The sequence below is a fragment of the Ochotona princeps genome, chromosome 13 (genome assembly GCF_030435755.1).
Source record: "Ochotona princeps isolate mOchPri1 chromosome 13, mOchPri1.hap1, whole genome shotgun sequence".
NCBI classification, from domain to species: Eukaryota; Metazoa; Chordata; class Mammalia; order Lagomorpha; family Ochotonidae; genus Ochotona; species Ochotona princeps.
Genome location: NC_080844.1, coordinates 29,646,893 through 29,664,184, shown reverse-complemented (window position 1 = coordinate 29,664,184; position 17,292 = coordinate 29,646,893). Strand labels below are relative to the sequence as shown.

The 17,292-nt window shown below is 38.1% G+C and overlaps 1 protein-coding gene across 1 annotated transcript in view; it reads left to right on the top strand.

The window, feature by feature from the left end:
- CTNNA3 (catenin alpha 3) overlaps positions 1–17,292 on the top strand; it is a 1,173,927-nt gene that overhangs the window by 691,739 nt on the left and 464,896 nt on the right. Inside the window, exon 10 of the mRNA XM_058671693.1 lies at positions 13,832–13,924. Within this exon, the coding sequence (XP_058527676.1) occupies positions 13,832–13,924 (93 nt within the window). The remainder of the gene's footprint in view (positions 1–13,831; positions 13,925–17,292) is intronic.

Below are 17,292 nucleotides of genomic sequence, written 5' to 3'. Positions count from 1 at the left end.
CTACACTTTCATAGCACAGTTCTATTAAGTTAACCGTTCTGCAGAACTCAGACTATATAATTATTGCCTTATTATTACCAAAGAGCATAGCAACACTGTCCAGCAGAAATAGAATGGTTGACCTGAACACAGGTCACTTGGGTACCAACATGTGACAGTCACAGACTCTGCTCTTCATTTCTCAGATTCAGTCACAGACCTCTGAGGTAGATTCTCTTGGAAGCAAAGTGTGTTCTGCGTCCTGAAACACACCAAAGCCCCTGTGTATGTTGGATGGGAATTATTTTACCTGTCTCTAACTGACATACTCACCAGCATTTGGCAGCCAGCTTGGGTCCTTTGAAGAGTTGTTGTACTTGATTAGAAATAAATAAATAAAAAGCTAATTCTCAATTTGGTAACTTAAGTACAGCTTGAAAGAAGCTGCTCTGGGTCCCCATCCTCGTTACATATGATGACCAGATAAGAAGAGAAGCATGCTGTTTCTCTTTGAAGTCCAGCTGTCGAAGCCTTTGTGGAATGCAAATGAATTTCAAAGGGAAATTTCATTCTCCCTTCTTGTCCTGAATTTATGCTTCCTCCCTCCAAACCCCACGTTTTTGTTTCTCTCTTTGTCTCATCTTTGTCCAGGAAGATGATAGATTTGCAAGCATACTGATGCATGGACTGAACTTACTTATGAGTTGTGCTATTTATTGTTTGCCTGCCTTGTGTTGTGTACCAGACACTGGTGATCACATGACAAGTGAGGTCCCCCTGCTCTTATAAATCAGGGGGAATTGGCAATAATGAAATACTCACACAGTGAGTGTAAAATTCAGAACTCAAAATCTTGCTCTGAGGAAAAAACACTTCACTCAAGTAGACAGAGGTCTCAGATGGAGGTTGAGGTATAAACTTGCTGAGAATCATTCCAGTCAAGTCTGAGTGGTATGAGGTTGGTTGTAAAGGAAGAGAAGATTCCAGCCTGAAAAGAACAGCATGTGTGAATGTCCAGTGATCAAAAGAATCATTGATACATAAAACTAAGTTGAGAGCCCGGCACAGTAGCCTAGCGACTCAAGTCCTCACCTTGCACATGCCAGGGTCCCATATGGGTGCCGGTTCATATCCTGGTGGCCCCACTTCCCATCCAGCTCCCTGCTTGTGGCCTGGGAAAGCAGTCAAGGACAGCCCGAAGCCTTGAGACCCTTCACCAGCCTGAGAGACCAGGAAGAAGCTCCTGGCTCCTGGCTCTTGAATTAGGATCGGCTCAGCTCCAGCCATTGCAGACACATGGGGAGTGAATCAGTGGAATTGGAATATCTTCCTCTCTGTCTCTCCTCCACTCTGTATATCTGAGTTTCCAATAAAAAGAAATCTTTTTTTTTAAGTACACATTCCTTTCAGAAATGTAATATGATGCAATAACCAAAGCTGTGACGTTAGTGGAAACAGTGCAACAAATTTCCCTTTGGTACCTAAAATACTACCACCTTCCAGTGGCAACTGGCAGCACGTGTGTGAGCTGGGTAGTGGGGCTAGTTGTGTTGAACTAGGTTTCAATGCCCATTGACATGTATGAGAGCTGAATGGGATGTGGGACAGACTGGACTAGTCTGCTGTACATCCTGGCAAACACGGGAACCAGCGCAGGGGGCAGGCCTGTTGGGGGTTATTGCTGGTCGCTCCGACTAGGGCTGCAGCTCCCACTGGTTTGCGTAAAGGCTGAGTGTGTGGTGGGCAGGATGGGTTGGCTTCAAACACCCATTGGTTTGTATAGAAGATAGGAGTGGAGGCAAAATTGACCCAGCAAACCAGCATATGCATATGTTGATTGGGACGACGATCTGTGCTGGACCCTCTACTGGCAGGCACACACAAGAATCTTGTCTGGGATCACTTCAGACGAAGTTTCTTTGGGGATCTCTCCAATCAAACTGCTGGACTCAGAACCCCAGCCATGGAGAGAATTGCAGGTTCCATGGTCTGGACGGGGAGTGCATGTGTCAAAGCTGGGCCTGTTAAGTGGCTCAGTCAGAGCAGTGGACAGCATATCCAGGTGCACATGGAGGATATAGCAGTACACTGTAGCCTGCAGAGGACACCTGGTGCCAGAACAAAGGATAGAACAAATTGATCAACTACCCCAGCCAAGTGTTGGCAGTGAAAATCTGAGCAAGTAGAGATGCTGAAGTGGACTGTGTCAGCCAGCGGATTCTGAAGAGATTTCATCATGCTTGGAATGGCAAGATTGGCAGCAATTCAGAACTGTTGAACTATCAAAACGGCTTGAGCAGTGCCCTCGGAGCATGCCCCACATCAGGGACCCTGGGATAGTCAGGAGGGTGGGTGGGGCTTTTCCCTTTGTCTCTCCCTTTCCCCCCCAGATACTGGAAGGAAAAAAAAGAGAATGTGGAAACAATGGTCTTACCCACTTTCCTGTAGCCCTTGACCCTTTGAGTCCTACTCAGCTATGTGAAGATCACTAAAATTAAAAAAAAAAAATGACTAAAAAAAAGTGGACAAGTCTGAAAAGTGAGCAAAGAGATTTTGGCTGCCACTTAGACAAGGCAGGGGAAAGATCCAAAAAGGCGAGGCAATCTTCAGAGTGAAGTTGCTTGGGACTTACCTGTGTGTGTGCTTTCTTCCTCTTGGCTAGCTCTGTCATGTATATTACTGGTGAAGGCTGGAACACAGGTTGTATTCTTATGCGATAGCGGATTTAGATGTGAGATAGAGCCACAGTGCAAGATAACAAGTTTTTATAGAGGAGATAACAGATGGGGGCTCCTCTGAACAGAGAGAGAAAGAGAGATGAAGGAACTGCTAGGAGAAAGAGATATTACTGGACATAGGGAGCCTCAGTCTATTTGTTATTTCTCTGTGTAAAATTATCAAGATTATGGAGAATTGGGAGATCGGAAATGACTGAGTCAAGCTTTAGTGCAGAAGACAATTAACCGTCTTCACTATATCTTCCCTCTTAGGCCCAACTTGTGTAACTTTTTAAAAAGACATGCCAGCGGGTGTCTGGTGAAATATGAGAAATTTTGAAATTCATGGACTAAGCAAAACAGCCTGCAGGAAGGAGGCATCCGTTGAGGAGTCTCTCTAACCCACAACCTAAGCTAAGAGGCCTTTTAGAGGGGAGAGTGAGAACCCCCTGACGTGAACCTGCATCTCAATTCTAAGTCATGGCAATGAGCATTTCCCACAGCTGGATTATATCTGGATTTCATAATCTGGAGGCCTAAGATGGGGATCTTACTGTACACTCCAGGCCCTAAAGGGAGAAATGAGGGTCTGGCACAGTAGCTTAGCAGCTAAGTCCTTGCCTTGCACTCACCAGGATCCCATTTGGGTGCCAGTTCATGTCCCTGAGGTCCAACTTCCCATCCAGCTTCCTGCTTGTAGCCAGGGAAAGCAGTTGAGGACGGCCCAAAATCTTGGGACCCTGCACCCACATGGGAGACCAGGACGAGGCTCCTGGCTTTGGATTGGGTCAGTTCCAGCTGTTGCGGCTACTTGGATTGTGAATCACTGGATGGAATATCTTCCTCTCTGTCTCTCCTCCTCTCTGTATATCTGACTTTCCAATAAAAAATAGAATAAATTAAAAAAAAATGAGAGAGAGATGAACCAGCTCCAAGGCCTGCCCTAGAGCACTCAGGGTAACAAAGTCCTCTCCTACCAATCCCATGAACTGAAAATGCTGTCCGGTGTTTCATGTAGAGGAGGAAGCCCAATAGGTGTCAGGCTATGAACCTGACCTGTAGAGAGACAAGAAGGTTTAAGTAGTAAGTGAGGAGGTTCCAGGGAGATGTCTACCAGGTTGATTTGAGTCACTCCAAGGAAGGAACACAAGAAGAGTGACTTCATAAGAAATGACAGTTAAGGAGGGAAATCAGTGTAGACTAACTGCCTTGAATTTGCCCTCATCCTTGTTTTCAGCAACCTGATGTTAGGGTTTTTGGCTAGGATTCAAAGAAGAGTAGAGGCAACTAATCAAAGTGAAGAAGTCCTTGTTGTAGGGAGTACAGAAATGGCGGGGGTATAAAGAGAGTCAGAGGTAGAGTCTGCCCCTACAGAGGACAGGGTTTTGCAATTAGGCTTCATTCCCATGTAGAATGTTTAGATAACTTTAGCTCATATAGACACATTAAAAAGCCTTTCAGATCATGAGCAAGGAATATCATTTTATGTTTTCTAGCCTTGCTGATTTCTTCTATCCAGATTTTATAATTTTCATCACAGAGAAGTTTGACTTTATTGTAAATATCTTTATCCCTAAATATTTGAGTTTTCAGCTGTTGTGAATGGATTTCTTTCTTAATTTCTATTTCAATGAATTCATTAATGTATAAAGAAGCTACTGTTTTCTTTGTATGTTGTAATCTGTAACCTCACTGAATTGGCTTTCCAGTTTTAACATGTTTTGGTGCAGTGTTGAGATTTTTCCATTTACGGTACCATGCCATCTGAAGCCATGTGTTTATTGAGTTCCTCTTTTCCAGTTTTGATATTCTTAGTCTTTTCCCCCTCTCCAATTGATCTTCCTAATATTTCTAAAACTATATTGAATAAGCTTGATAAAAGTGTATACCCTTATCTTGTTCCAGATCTGAGGTAAAATGCTTTCAGTTCTTCCCTATTATAACATTGGTTGCCAGTTTGTCTTATATAGCCTTTTTAATTTTTTAAGTGTTTATTTTTATTGGAAAGTCAGATTTAGAGAGAGAAGGAGAGACAGAAAGATCCTTTGTTGCTGATTCACTCCCCAAGCGCCCGCAACGGCCAAAGCTGAGCCGATCTGAAGCTAGGAGCCAGTGGCTTCTCCCAGGTCTCCCACATAAGTGCAGGGTCCCAAGATTTTGGGCCATCCTTGACTACTTTTCCAGGCCACATGCAGGAAACTGGATGGGAGGTGAAGCAGCCAGGATGTGAACAGGTGCCCGTATGGGATCCTCTTATGCTGATCCCAGCCTTTATAATTTGGTGGTATGCTCCTTCTGCACCTAATTTGTAGAGGATTTTTTGTTCTTGTTTTTGTTTTCAATATTGAAAGGACTATTGAATTTTACTAAATACTTTTTCTACATTGATGGAAATGATCATGTGGTTTTTGTTCTTATTCTGTTGATGTGATTTATCGTGGTTACTGCCTTGCAAGTCTTGAGCCTCCATTGTATATCTAGGATATATCCCACTGAATGTGATATATGATCATTTTGATATGGCATTGGATTTGCTTTGCTTGTGTTTTGTTGAGAATCTTTTCATTTGTGTTTATTAGTGATACAGTTTCTGTAGTTTTTTTTAGTCTGAAGAGAGTTGAGTGCCAATCAAACTATTTTTGCAATGGGTGTAGCTGTTTTTCACACTGTGGGACATAGAGACAGCTTTTTCTTGTCCTTCCCGGCAGGTCTGAGTGAATCTGGGATTGTGAAACTATGGTCCACAGGCTGTGTGAGTGGAGCTAACCTTCTCTTAGTCCTGCTGCGTGGCGTGACCAGTGCTGGTGCTTACAATTCTTTTTTTTATATATTATTTTTTATTGATTACATTGCATTATGTGACACTGTCTCATAGGCTCTGGGATTCCCCCAACCCCTCCCCATACCCTCCCCCCACGGTGGATTCCTCCACCTTGTTGCAGTATTACAGTTCAAATTCAGCCAAGATTCTTTCATTGCAAGCATGGAGTCCAGCATCTTATTGTCCAGATAAATTCGACGGTTTCTTGGGGAGATCATCTCTCATCTGAAAGCAGAGTGGGCAGAATATCATCCCAATCAATTAAAAGCCTCACAACAGAACATCAACATTAATTTACAACATTACGGAATTAATTGACATGGTATTGAGTAACAAATATGTTAAAAATGCAAGTTCTTAACCACATCCTGTGACTACTTCATTGAGATTTCAATTTTAATTTATGCACGGCACCGGCTGCTATACACCTTAAAATGGCTATAGGGTACTATTCAGCTGTCTCGTGACTATTTTCATTTTAGCATTCGGTGCTTACAATTCTAACAGCCCATTTCCCAGCACTGGAATATATTGAGAGGTTCTTTTACTCACTCTCTTGAAGGTGTGAATAATGACGTTGAGGGTTGCACATGGCTAGGTATGGGTGGGTGCAGTGCAAGGCAGGTAGACTTTTCCCTAGGTCCCATAGGATGTGTTCTGGTGACTCTGAAAAGTCAAGTACCAGTAGTCACAGTCCTGGAGCTGCAGGGATACAGTGTATTTTCAGTCAGGTCTCAGAGCATCAATTCCAGTTACACTGGGGTATAGACTGATGGCATCCTGAAGCAGAGGAATGCAGAAAGGCCTCTCCAGAGAGCACAGGTGAGAGTTTGCTACTCATGGAGTTGTAGCAGCAACAGCAGCAGCAGTCCGAGAGTTATGGGACATGAAAGGGACTGTTTGTGGGTTATGCTAGAGCATGTCCTCTGGCCACCTAACATTAGTGTGCTCTTTTCATGATTTTTTACTGAAGTTTTCCTCAGTCTACTCACTTGTAGTATTTTATGGAGTGGTGGTCTTTTTCTCTTTGCTGCTTTTGCAAGTCTCGGTGCTGTTGGTAATCCTTGACACTTCTTGATTGAAACTTTCCTTAAACTGCTTCTGGAAACATTGTTTTTCCCTTTTTCTGAAACTTTTCGGTGCTTCAAGTGGATACAGATTCTCTCTATTCAAGCACCTTGGTCTCAGGTGTGATACCACTCTCCTGAAATTTCTTTTCCCAATCTCAGTGATATTGCTGGTAATCTTACCTCTACTCATTTTTCCTAAGGCTCACTGTAAATTCACCTTTCTCTATCTTCCCTATAAATATTGGTATGTTAGCTACTCCTCTGACAATATTTGCTCCAAATAATCACATCCAATTACTGTTGATAAGCTACCAAATTAAAGATTAAAATCTGTGCCCTCTCTCTCTCCCTCTCCCTTCCTCAGCCTTCTCTCACTTTCTCCCAGCCCCAAGCTACCCTCCTCACTGAAATAATGTGAGTCACTTACTGTGTCTGGTGTCTTTGGTTTTGTTACTTGTTAATGTGCATATGGGGCGTAGTCCTCCTTCTATCTACTACTAAAGAAGTTTTAGTTTTTCTAAATTCAGAAAGAAGCCCAGGTACCATTTGCAAATGCGAAGTTAAAAATAATCCATTCCAGCTCGTTTATTATTGCTTTCTTCCCCAAGGTTTCCTATATTCACTTGTGTTTTTACTACAAATCTGTCAAATACTGATGTTTTCAATGTGAATATGCAGCCAAATGGAAAGCAAGTCAGGGAAATCTAATTTAAAATTTTAGGAGTTTCTTTATCAGAAATTTATGCTCTATAACCTAAGCAATTGTACTTACCTTGTGCTTATGCTGTTAAGGAAATGTTAGAAGAAAAAGTCTGCTTCCAACAAATAAATTCTGTTGTATTCAAGAATCTAAAAATTATAATCCATTGCACATTTCAGTTTTGTAGAATAGAAAATGTTTGTATTCACAGTGAATCAGTTTTAATAGATAATAAATTATTGAATTATATAGAATGAACTCTATTTTGGGGCTACTTTGCTTAATATATATATGTATATGTATATAATGTGATATATATATATACATATATATATATAAATGAAAAAGCTATTATCTTTACCGCTGAGTAGCTTTTTGGTTCATAATGGAAAATTAAGATGTGCTGTGAGTTTAGAGCTTGTAAGATAGAGGTATGAATTATAATTTTGAGTATCCGTGAATAGTTTGTAGAAGAGTTCATATTTGATTCAGTCTTGGACACTTAGTCATTATTCAGAAAGTAATACGTGGGGTAGTTTTCAGAGGGAAACACTTGTAGAAATATAAACTAAAAAATGATTTTTATTTCAAGAATTGGATTTGCTTTTTTATTTGTTATGTACAATGTCCTAATAGACGTGGAAATATTAGATAGCCAAAGAAAGACAAGTACAAGCATATTTACCTCTATGTGTAGAAACAAATTCATTTCTTGAATTTGTAACCAGTACTGGGACATTCATTCAGATTGACTGAATCCATGGCATGCATTTAATTCATGGGTGCCTTCTACAAAAATGGTTCTGGATTACCAGGTTTTGTTTAGCTGAAAGTAACCTCCTGAAATTAGTGCATTTCCATGTATATGCTTTTGCTTCAGTACTGCTTGCATGGAAGAGAAAAATATTTTTACTTTCTTGAAGAAGAAGAAAGAGAGACTTCACTGCAATATGCAGCTCAAGGTAGAAAAAAATGGTGATCTGAATTGAGAGCAATGATTAGCTAAGAGTGAAAAAGGTAAAGGAAGGGCAAAGAGAAGAAAGTTGGATGACCGACACCAGAACTGTTGGAAATAATAGATCCTAGTGTTCAATAGCACAGTGGGGTGACTCTAAATCATGGTAATATATTATGTATTGTGTAAGGAACTGGATGAGAGGTGCAGGGAGCTCCAGGAAGCAAAGAGGGTGGGGTAATGGGAATACTGTTGCTTGATTTCATCATTTCATGTTGTTCACAAGTGTTGAAATATTATATCATGCCTATTAAAACATTCAAGTATTGCATGTTAAGAATTTTTAAATGGAATAAAGAAAAATATATCAATAATTTGCAATTAAATACTGATTGCAAATAAGAAATTAACATTTAATATTCATATGACAACCCTTTTTATTTAAAGATAAAGATGACAAAATATGACTCATTTCATTGTAAAATCCAACCTCTGCCTCATAAAGATGGTGTGATTTTAAATTAAAACCAGCTAAGTAATATGTATGTTAAAGAAAAAGCTAAAATGAAAGACAAGGATATAGAGACTGGAGAGAAAAGAGGATATCTTTAGGATCATAGGCAGTAGGCACTGATGAACATGCAATCTGGATTTATGGGAGGACGGGCAATTCTGACTGATAGTATTATCAAGATTTTACACTACTGAGTTAGAGGGAGAGAGTGAAATATTCCAAAAAGAAATTAGACTGTTAAGAGCTGAACGGATGATTCTACCAAGAAGGCCAGCCATTTTTCTTATTTTTGTTTGTTTTTTACTTGATATTCTAATTTTATAGAAGTTTTTTTTCTGTTTCTCAAATAGCAATTTAAATAATTATGTCTTGTGTTCAACTTGGGAAGTCTTTTGTATGACTTCATAGCTTCTTGCATGTATTCAGGTCATTCTTTGGTAGACATCAGCCCTGTTGCACTGATCTTCAAGAAAGAGTGTCTGTCCATGCAAATATACATCAACCAAAGTCCTAGTTTTGTGTTTGTTGTAGGAGGCAGGTGTATTTCAAAGTCAACTGAGACAATTTAAGTAACAAAATTGTGTATCTGTACCCCTCCCTCTTTTAACCCCTCTACATGCTTACATCAGTATATCTTGGCAGAGAAGAACTAGGTCTTTTATTTTAGTAGCTTGTTACCGATGATTTTTTTTTTGTTGTCAACATCTTTTATTTCAATAGTGTGAGGACTGTTGATACTGAGTTTCTGTGGAGCCATCTTTATTTTTGTTGTAGAAGATGTTTGACATGGGTTCTATGATCTACTGTGATAAAGTTGTTGAAAGGTTTTGCCTGAATAGAAAGCAGAACTTTGTGTACTTAGTGTGTACGTAGGAGTTTCAGGGCCCTTCGTCAGAGAGAAAAATCACACAAAAGTAAAACAGAGACCCTTTTCCCACACTGACAGCTGGCATATGTGGCAGCATGTTGTTAACAATTAGCTATGTGAATTATATTAAACAGTGAATAATTTGTATTGGAAATCTAACCAAATAGCAAAGTTTGCTTCATGTTATTGAGAAATGCTATCACAGGTAAATACTTCTGTGAGAACTTCTTAGCAGCAGACTGAATGATGTGTGATAAGCGATTGTCCAAATAGTATGCTCATTCATAAAAGTGATTTCATTTCTATTGTCTATGATGACTAAGGACTCCTAGTGTTCTTGGGATTTCAGTAAGACTTGATATTGGAACATTAAAATATGGCATTCCCTACTTTAAAAATAGATTATATTTGTTAGATAAGAACAAAGTAATGATGAAAAGTAGACTTAGCCTACAAATGTTAGATTTATTTAAAGGACACTAAGAAAATTTTACATCCCCTAATAGCCATTTTATGGAAATCTTTTGTAATATAAGGAGTCATTGTTTAGGGTTATGTAAGGCTATCTTCCTGACATAGATGGAGAGTGACGACAGAACTAGCCTCGCTTGCAGCGTTCTAAAACTACTAGTTTTCAGAGAAGGGACTTTCTCACCCAAAAATTGGGTTACTGTAGAAAGAGTACTGTTTTCTATGGCAAATAGAAAGGAGGACCAAAAGTCCATGAAATACCATAAAAGTAGTATTTTAAGAGGAATCTAAGAGGCATACAGAATTGAAAGAGGAGAATTGATTCTTTGCAGGAATTGTTCTGCCAGGCTTTGTTGTCACTAATTTTTTTGCCCTTCCTTCCTCCCTCCCTTCCTTCCGTCCTTCCTTCCTTCCTCTCTCTCTCTAGCTCTGTCTTTCAGATTTATTTTTTTGTTTGAAAGGCAGAATTACAGAGGGCAAACATCTCCTGTCTGCTGATTCATTCCCCAAGTGGCCACAATGCCTACAACCGACCCAGACTGAAACCAGGTGGTTGGCATAAAGCTGCCATCTTGGTGTCAGGTGCCCCAGCATGTAGTCATCTTCCACTGCTTTCCCAAGCACACTTGCAAGGAGCTTGAATGAAAGTGGAGTCGCTGGGGGCAGGCACCATGATGCAGTAGGTTCAGTCTTACCTCTATGGTGCTGCCATCCCATGTGGATGCAAGTTTGTGCCCTGACTCTCCACTTTCAATTCAGCTCCCTGCTGGTGACGTGGGAAATGGGGGATGACTCAAGTCCTTGCGCCCCTGAATCCATGTGGGAAACCCAGAGGAAGCACCTGACTCCTGGCTTCAAATCAGCATAATTTGGCCCTGGCTGCTGTAGCTATTTGGGAAGTGAACCATTAGATGAAAGATCTCTCTAAAAATCATCTCTTAAGCTCTGCCATTAAAATAAAAATAAAATGTATCATAAAAAAGAAAATAAAATGGAACAGCTGCGTCATGGACATCACAGTTGGCAGCTTAAACCCCTAAGCCACGATGCTGACTCCAACAACACATCATAGAAAATGAGCAAAGAAAATCTTTTGTTTTCTACTGACCAACCAAGTTGAAAAAAGATTATTATGTGACATCTTACAGGACAGAAGGTATGATGAGAATGGAGAAGTTCTCAATGCAGATGTTGAGAGAAAATTTCAGTCTACTTCCGGTAACATCAAGAGCTGCCCCCTTGTGGGAGACTTGGAGGAGCCTCCTGACTTTAAAACAGCCAGGCTATAGCCTTGTGGATGTTTAATATGTGAGTCAGTGGATGGAAGATTCCTTCTCTCTCTGTCTCTCTCTCTCATGCTTTTTGAACTTTAAACCTCCAGGCTTTAAATTAGCTTCTTTTATATGATAGTTTGCTTCATTTCAATATTAATTAAAGGATTCTCATTGTAGTAATGAAAAACTAAGACAATTGTCAAATATAAATGCACAAAGAAAATCAAAAGCTTCAGAAATCTTAAACTATTTTACTAAATATCTCATTTGCACATGGTTTTATTTGACCAGTGTAGAGTGACTGTTATAGTGTGGTTGGTGACATACTTTTAATGCCTAAAAAAGAACTTAAGAATAATTTTTGTTAAACGTAACTTTGTAAAATAGGTCAAAAGTTACTCAAATTAGAAATTGTAAAGAGATTTTTTTAAAGATTTATTTATTTTATTACAAAGTCATATATACAGAGAGGAGGAGAGACAGAGAGGAAGATCTTCCATCCGGTGATTCACTCCCTAAGTGAGCCGCAACGGTTGGTGCTGTGCCAATCCAAAGCCAGGAACCAGGAACCTCTTCTGGGTCTCCCACGTGGGTGCAGGGTTCCAAGGCTTTGGGCTGTCCTCTACTGCTTTCCCAGGCCACAAGCAGGGAGCTGGATGGGAAGTGGAGCTGCCGGGATTAAAACTGGTGCCCATATGGGATCCCAGTGCGTCCAAGGCGAGGACGTTAGCCGCTAGGCCATGGCGCCGGGCCCTAAAATTGTAAAGAGATTTTATTTCTATCACTTAGCTTTCCTAGTTTATCACTAAAAATACTGTCATACAAATTCAACTTTGTACACAGTAGCACCAAAACTTCAGATGTACTGAAACAGTAAGAATTTCTGATAAGAAGTTTAAACAAGTATTGGATCTATAATTAAAGTGAAATATTAGTGTGAGCATTAGTGCAAATCAAAGTATGCTTTCTGTTACATTTTCCCTTGGGGGTTTTGAGAAATTAACTCTGTGGATGATTTCCATGCAATGGCATTTAATTGTCTTGAAACAAACATATTGACCAGCAAATGTCAAGTGCAAGATTATCTATTTTTAAAAAATAAAAACAAAGAAAGAAAATTTTAAAAAGGATTTTAAGAGCATCTACATATGACAATTTTCTGTAATATTTAAGCATTGACTCAGTGTTCTAAACAGATAAATAAACCAAAAATTTCTATTTTTCATATTAAGCAGTCTTCCATTTACAGATGTATATTTTCTATAAGTGCAGTGCAATTAGACTGTTGAGTTTCACGTTCAGCACTTGGGGTTTGAGGGGAGAGAGGAACAAACTATTGCCCTTTTCAAATAATTCACAAATGTGCTAATTATGTGTCAAATATGAAAGTTGAGATATTGTGACCTTCAAGCCAACAAAAGACCTTTTCAAGTAAGCATTTCCATGTACATTAATAAAATGAACAATGCCTTCCATAGTTAAATAATGTATACCTGATATTTCATTATATATAAATGTAAATCAAGGGTTTGCTTCACTATTGCTATAATAAAAGTAATGCTTTAGGAAAGCAAAGAATATAAATCTCTCTATATATTTGCCCAGTAAGTGGCTAATATGTGATTTTTCTGCAACTGGATTTATTTTGAGTTTGAACAGTAAACTGTATAAGGTGACACATATCGTATAAAATGTATTAAAAGAAATTAGACAAATTAGAAAAACTATCTACTTGCCATGAAGAACACACTGACATACTTTGTCAATCAAAGAAAACATCACCTTTGTGCAAAAACCCTCACTTCATTGGCAGAAGAATGTTGAGCAAAAATAAGGTACAGACAAAGGAAAAAGAATCCCATGCTCTTTCTCAAGCCTCTTCCATGCTGTAAATTACTTGTAATTATTAGTCTCAGATAATGACATTGTCATAATTATTTACAAGAATACGCATTACATTGGAAGAAAGTTTAATTTGAAATGTATCATAATTTCTTGCCTCAGATCCATGATTGCAATGTGAAATGGTGTCCATAAAAATGATTGAATCACTTTGTATTTGTCCAGTTTCAAAATTCATTTGATGGCAAACAAAACTTAAATAAACATAACACTCATGCTTAATGCAAGTTAAGTATGTGTGAAAGACCTCAGGGACATAATAAACCAATTACAAACAAATCACAGTAATATGAGATCCCAACAACCTTGTAGCAATCAATACAGAAATAAAACTACTCTAGCTACATAATCATTTCTTATTATGGGTCACATGGACTTTTGTCATAGAAAAAGTTCTCTGTGAATCTTAGTCATTGTTTGCATCAACAGTCACCAGAGGCATTAATGAGAATGAAGTTTGTCATTGATATTTTCAGTGAATATGTGTTCTTGTTCAGGGTAACAACTGGTTCTGCATTACTTTGAAGGTCTAAAACAATTTTTTTGGGGTTGCATTTAAGGTGGCAAATCTTGCTTGTTCCATGTCAACAAATGAAGATGGAATTAAAATCGTCAAAATTGCAGCTGGTCACCTGGAAAGCTTGTGTCCACAGGTATGATAAAGTTTTTGTTCTGCCCATAAAAAATACACAGTTTTTCATACTTTTATACAGGTGGAACTGTGTAGCTTAAACACAAAGGACTGAATTAGTACTTAGCATACATTTCTTACCTCTTAACTAAGGGATTATTGCATATCTTTTAGAGCTGAGACATGCGATATTAGTTTGAAGTAAACATCTCCTAATAGTCTGAGTACATATAGTTGTAATTGGAAATGGACAGCTTAAATTCTAATAATCAAACAATTCCATGCATTGATCTAATTAACTTTTTTCATATTTGCTGAAGATAAATAAAAAAGAGGCCTAGTTTTATAAAACCACCAAACAGAAAAATATTCATTCTTTTTGTAAGTCCTAGAATATTCTAACAGAAATGTTATTATCTGGTTAAATCATTTTTTTAAAATAGAGAAGCAAAGTGTGGAACAGAGAAACTAAATATTATTTGAGCATTTTTTTCATAAACAAGTGACTAAATCACAGGGCAAAACAGGATGTTGATAAAACCTTCAAAATAGGTCTAGAAAATGTGTGTCCATGTCTTTAAACCTGAAATGATGTGAACTTCTACTTTGCAAAATTTTTTAACTTTTAAATATATAAGCATTTCCTATCTAATAATGTGTGAAATTTTCTAGATTGAGATAGTAGAAATTTGTTTTCCATTGTGATTGTGGATTATTAATTTTAATGTTTTTGCTAGACATTTATTTGATTCATGTGATAATTAACACGTGTTCAGTATGTGAAAATTAGATCAGGTAAGTTAGCATTAACTCATTTCTTAAACAATTTTTTAGTAAAAATAATTATTCATATTTATGAGAAACCATGAAGCATTTATATTGTATATATAGATACATACATATATGTCATAATCTGATTTAATTCAGTTAATTAGCATTTTCCTCTCTTTGTCACTTCTTTATCATTGATGCCTTTGTATATGTGCGGCCGAAGCCAGCACTATCATTGATGCCTTTGAACTCTTTTCTTCTGTTTGCTCAGAAAATACATAATAATTTACTGTGAATGAGCATTTTCCCACTTTACTACATCATGCTTCGTACTTCTTTTGTTTCTAATGTTGTGTCCATTGTCCTGCCTCCCTCTTGCCCTCCTTCTTCTCATTTCTCCTAATCTTAATATCCTCTAGTAATTACTATTTTATGTTCATCTGGATATTTTTAAGCTCTCATATATGAAATGAAACATAAGGTATTTGTCTTTCTGTGTCTGTCTTGTTTCACCTAACATAATGTCCTCCAGTAATACCTCTTTTGCTACAATGACAGGTTTTCATTCTTTATTATGGCAGATTAATATTCCACTATGTCTACATACTGCGTTGTCTTTTTTCATTTGTGTGCTGCTCAACACTTACTTGATCTCAAATCCTGACTATTGTGCATGGAATTGAGATAATACTAGATAATATAGCTTAGGAAAATGTTTATACTAACCAATCACTAAACTTACTTTCATCAAATAGGAGGCATGTATAAGGCTTTGTTTCATACTTTACTGATGGGGTAGCTCTTATCACTTCCAAGGACACACTGCATGTCCTATTCATATAGCAGTGGTGATTCCATAAAAAGCTTACAGTGTGGGAAAAGGATGGGGTTCCTTAAAGACTAATTCAGAGTCTCATGAAGAAGAAGTACATTGTCTGGTTTATTTGATTTATTTTTAGTTATTTATCTTGAAATTTGAAAACCTGGAAAGAATGACTTTTTATTTTTATCAAAAGAAAATATGAATTTTAAAAAACGGCAAGAAAGTTTTCTGGTCAGCAATCCAGGAGATTCTTAAAATCTGAAGAGCAATACATTTCTAGGAAGTTATTTCTAGATGCCTGGTAGCCTGGCAACCATGAATGAGACTACACGAATGGGTAATCTTTAAAACCCTTGTCTCAGAAGAAATGAAAATCATATGGATATTTATTTTTGAATACAGACCACAAACATTGTGAGGATGTGAAAAATAACAATATTTCGGAACTTTAAATCCTTGGACCTCTGCTCATATTGTCATCCTACTAAAAGTAGAGCATGTGTTGAAATCTTGATTAGCCTTGCTGACAGTTTCATCTCAGTGAACTGAAGAAATAGCGAGGGAGATCGTTCCTATTGCGTTCTTGTTGATTATCAAGAGAGAGCTGGTTGGAGAAGTGGAACACAGAAGGACTGCAGCTGAGATCTGGCAGTTGTCAGTTTCCCTCTAGACTCCAGAGGGAACCAAACATTGCTGACAGTTAACCCAAGTAGCCAAATCAGGTATACATACTCTCTTCAACTCTTTGTGAGAGTTCTCATTACTACACATCATGAGTAATGTTTGTTCAGTGCCTTTTAGTAAAGCAACATTTCATTTTATTAATTGCTGAGTAGTATTCCATAGTGTAGATGAACCACGGTTTCTTTATCCAGTCCTCTGTTGGTGAGCATTTAGGTTGCTTCCAAGTTCTTGCGATTGTTGATTATGCTGCAATAAACATTGGGGTGCATGTTGCTTTGTCATATAAAAAGTCTTTTGGATATATTCCTAGAAGTTGTATGGTAGGTGAATGTTTAATTGCCTAAGAGTTCTCCATACTGACTTCCATAGTGGCATTCCCATCCGCAGTGGACTAGGGTCTCTTTTCTCCACAGCCTCGCCAGTAGGTGTTGTTCTTAGTTTTCTGTATGTGGGCGATTCTTTCAGGTATTAGGTTGAACCTCAATATTGTTTTATTTGAATTTCCCTTATTGCCAGAGAGCTTGAGCATTTTTTCCACGTGTTTGTTAGCTATTTGAATTTGCTCCTTTGTAAAGTGACTGGCCATTTTCTGTGCCCATTTCTTGACTGGTTTGTTTGTTTTGATGTTATTGTTGTTCTGGAGCTCTCTGTATATTCTAGAAATTAGCCCTTGGTAGTTTTCTGTGTAGTGTGCAAAAATCTTCTCTCATTATGTTAGTTTCTTATTTATTTTGTTGATTGTTCCCTTTGCTGTGCAGAAACTTCTTAGTTTCATGTAGTCCCATTTGTTTATTTTGGTCTTGACTTCTTTTGCTTTTGGTGTTTTTTCCTAAGAAGTTTTTGTCCATTCCTATGTCTTGCAGAATATGTCCAATTTTTTCTTCCAAAAGTTTGATGGTGTCTGGGTGTAGGTTTAGGTCTTTAATCCATTTAGATTTGATCTTTGTGTATGGTGAAAGGTATGGGTCTTGCTTCTTGTTTCTACATATTATTAGCCAGTTGTCCCAACAGCATCTGTTGAAGAGACCTTCCTTTTTTCCCAGATTGTTTTCTGTTTTCTTGTCAAAGATTAGGTAGTTGTGCATGTGTGGGTTCCCTGCTGGTTTCTCTAA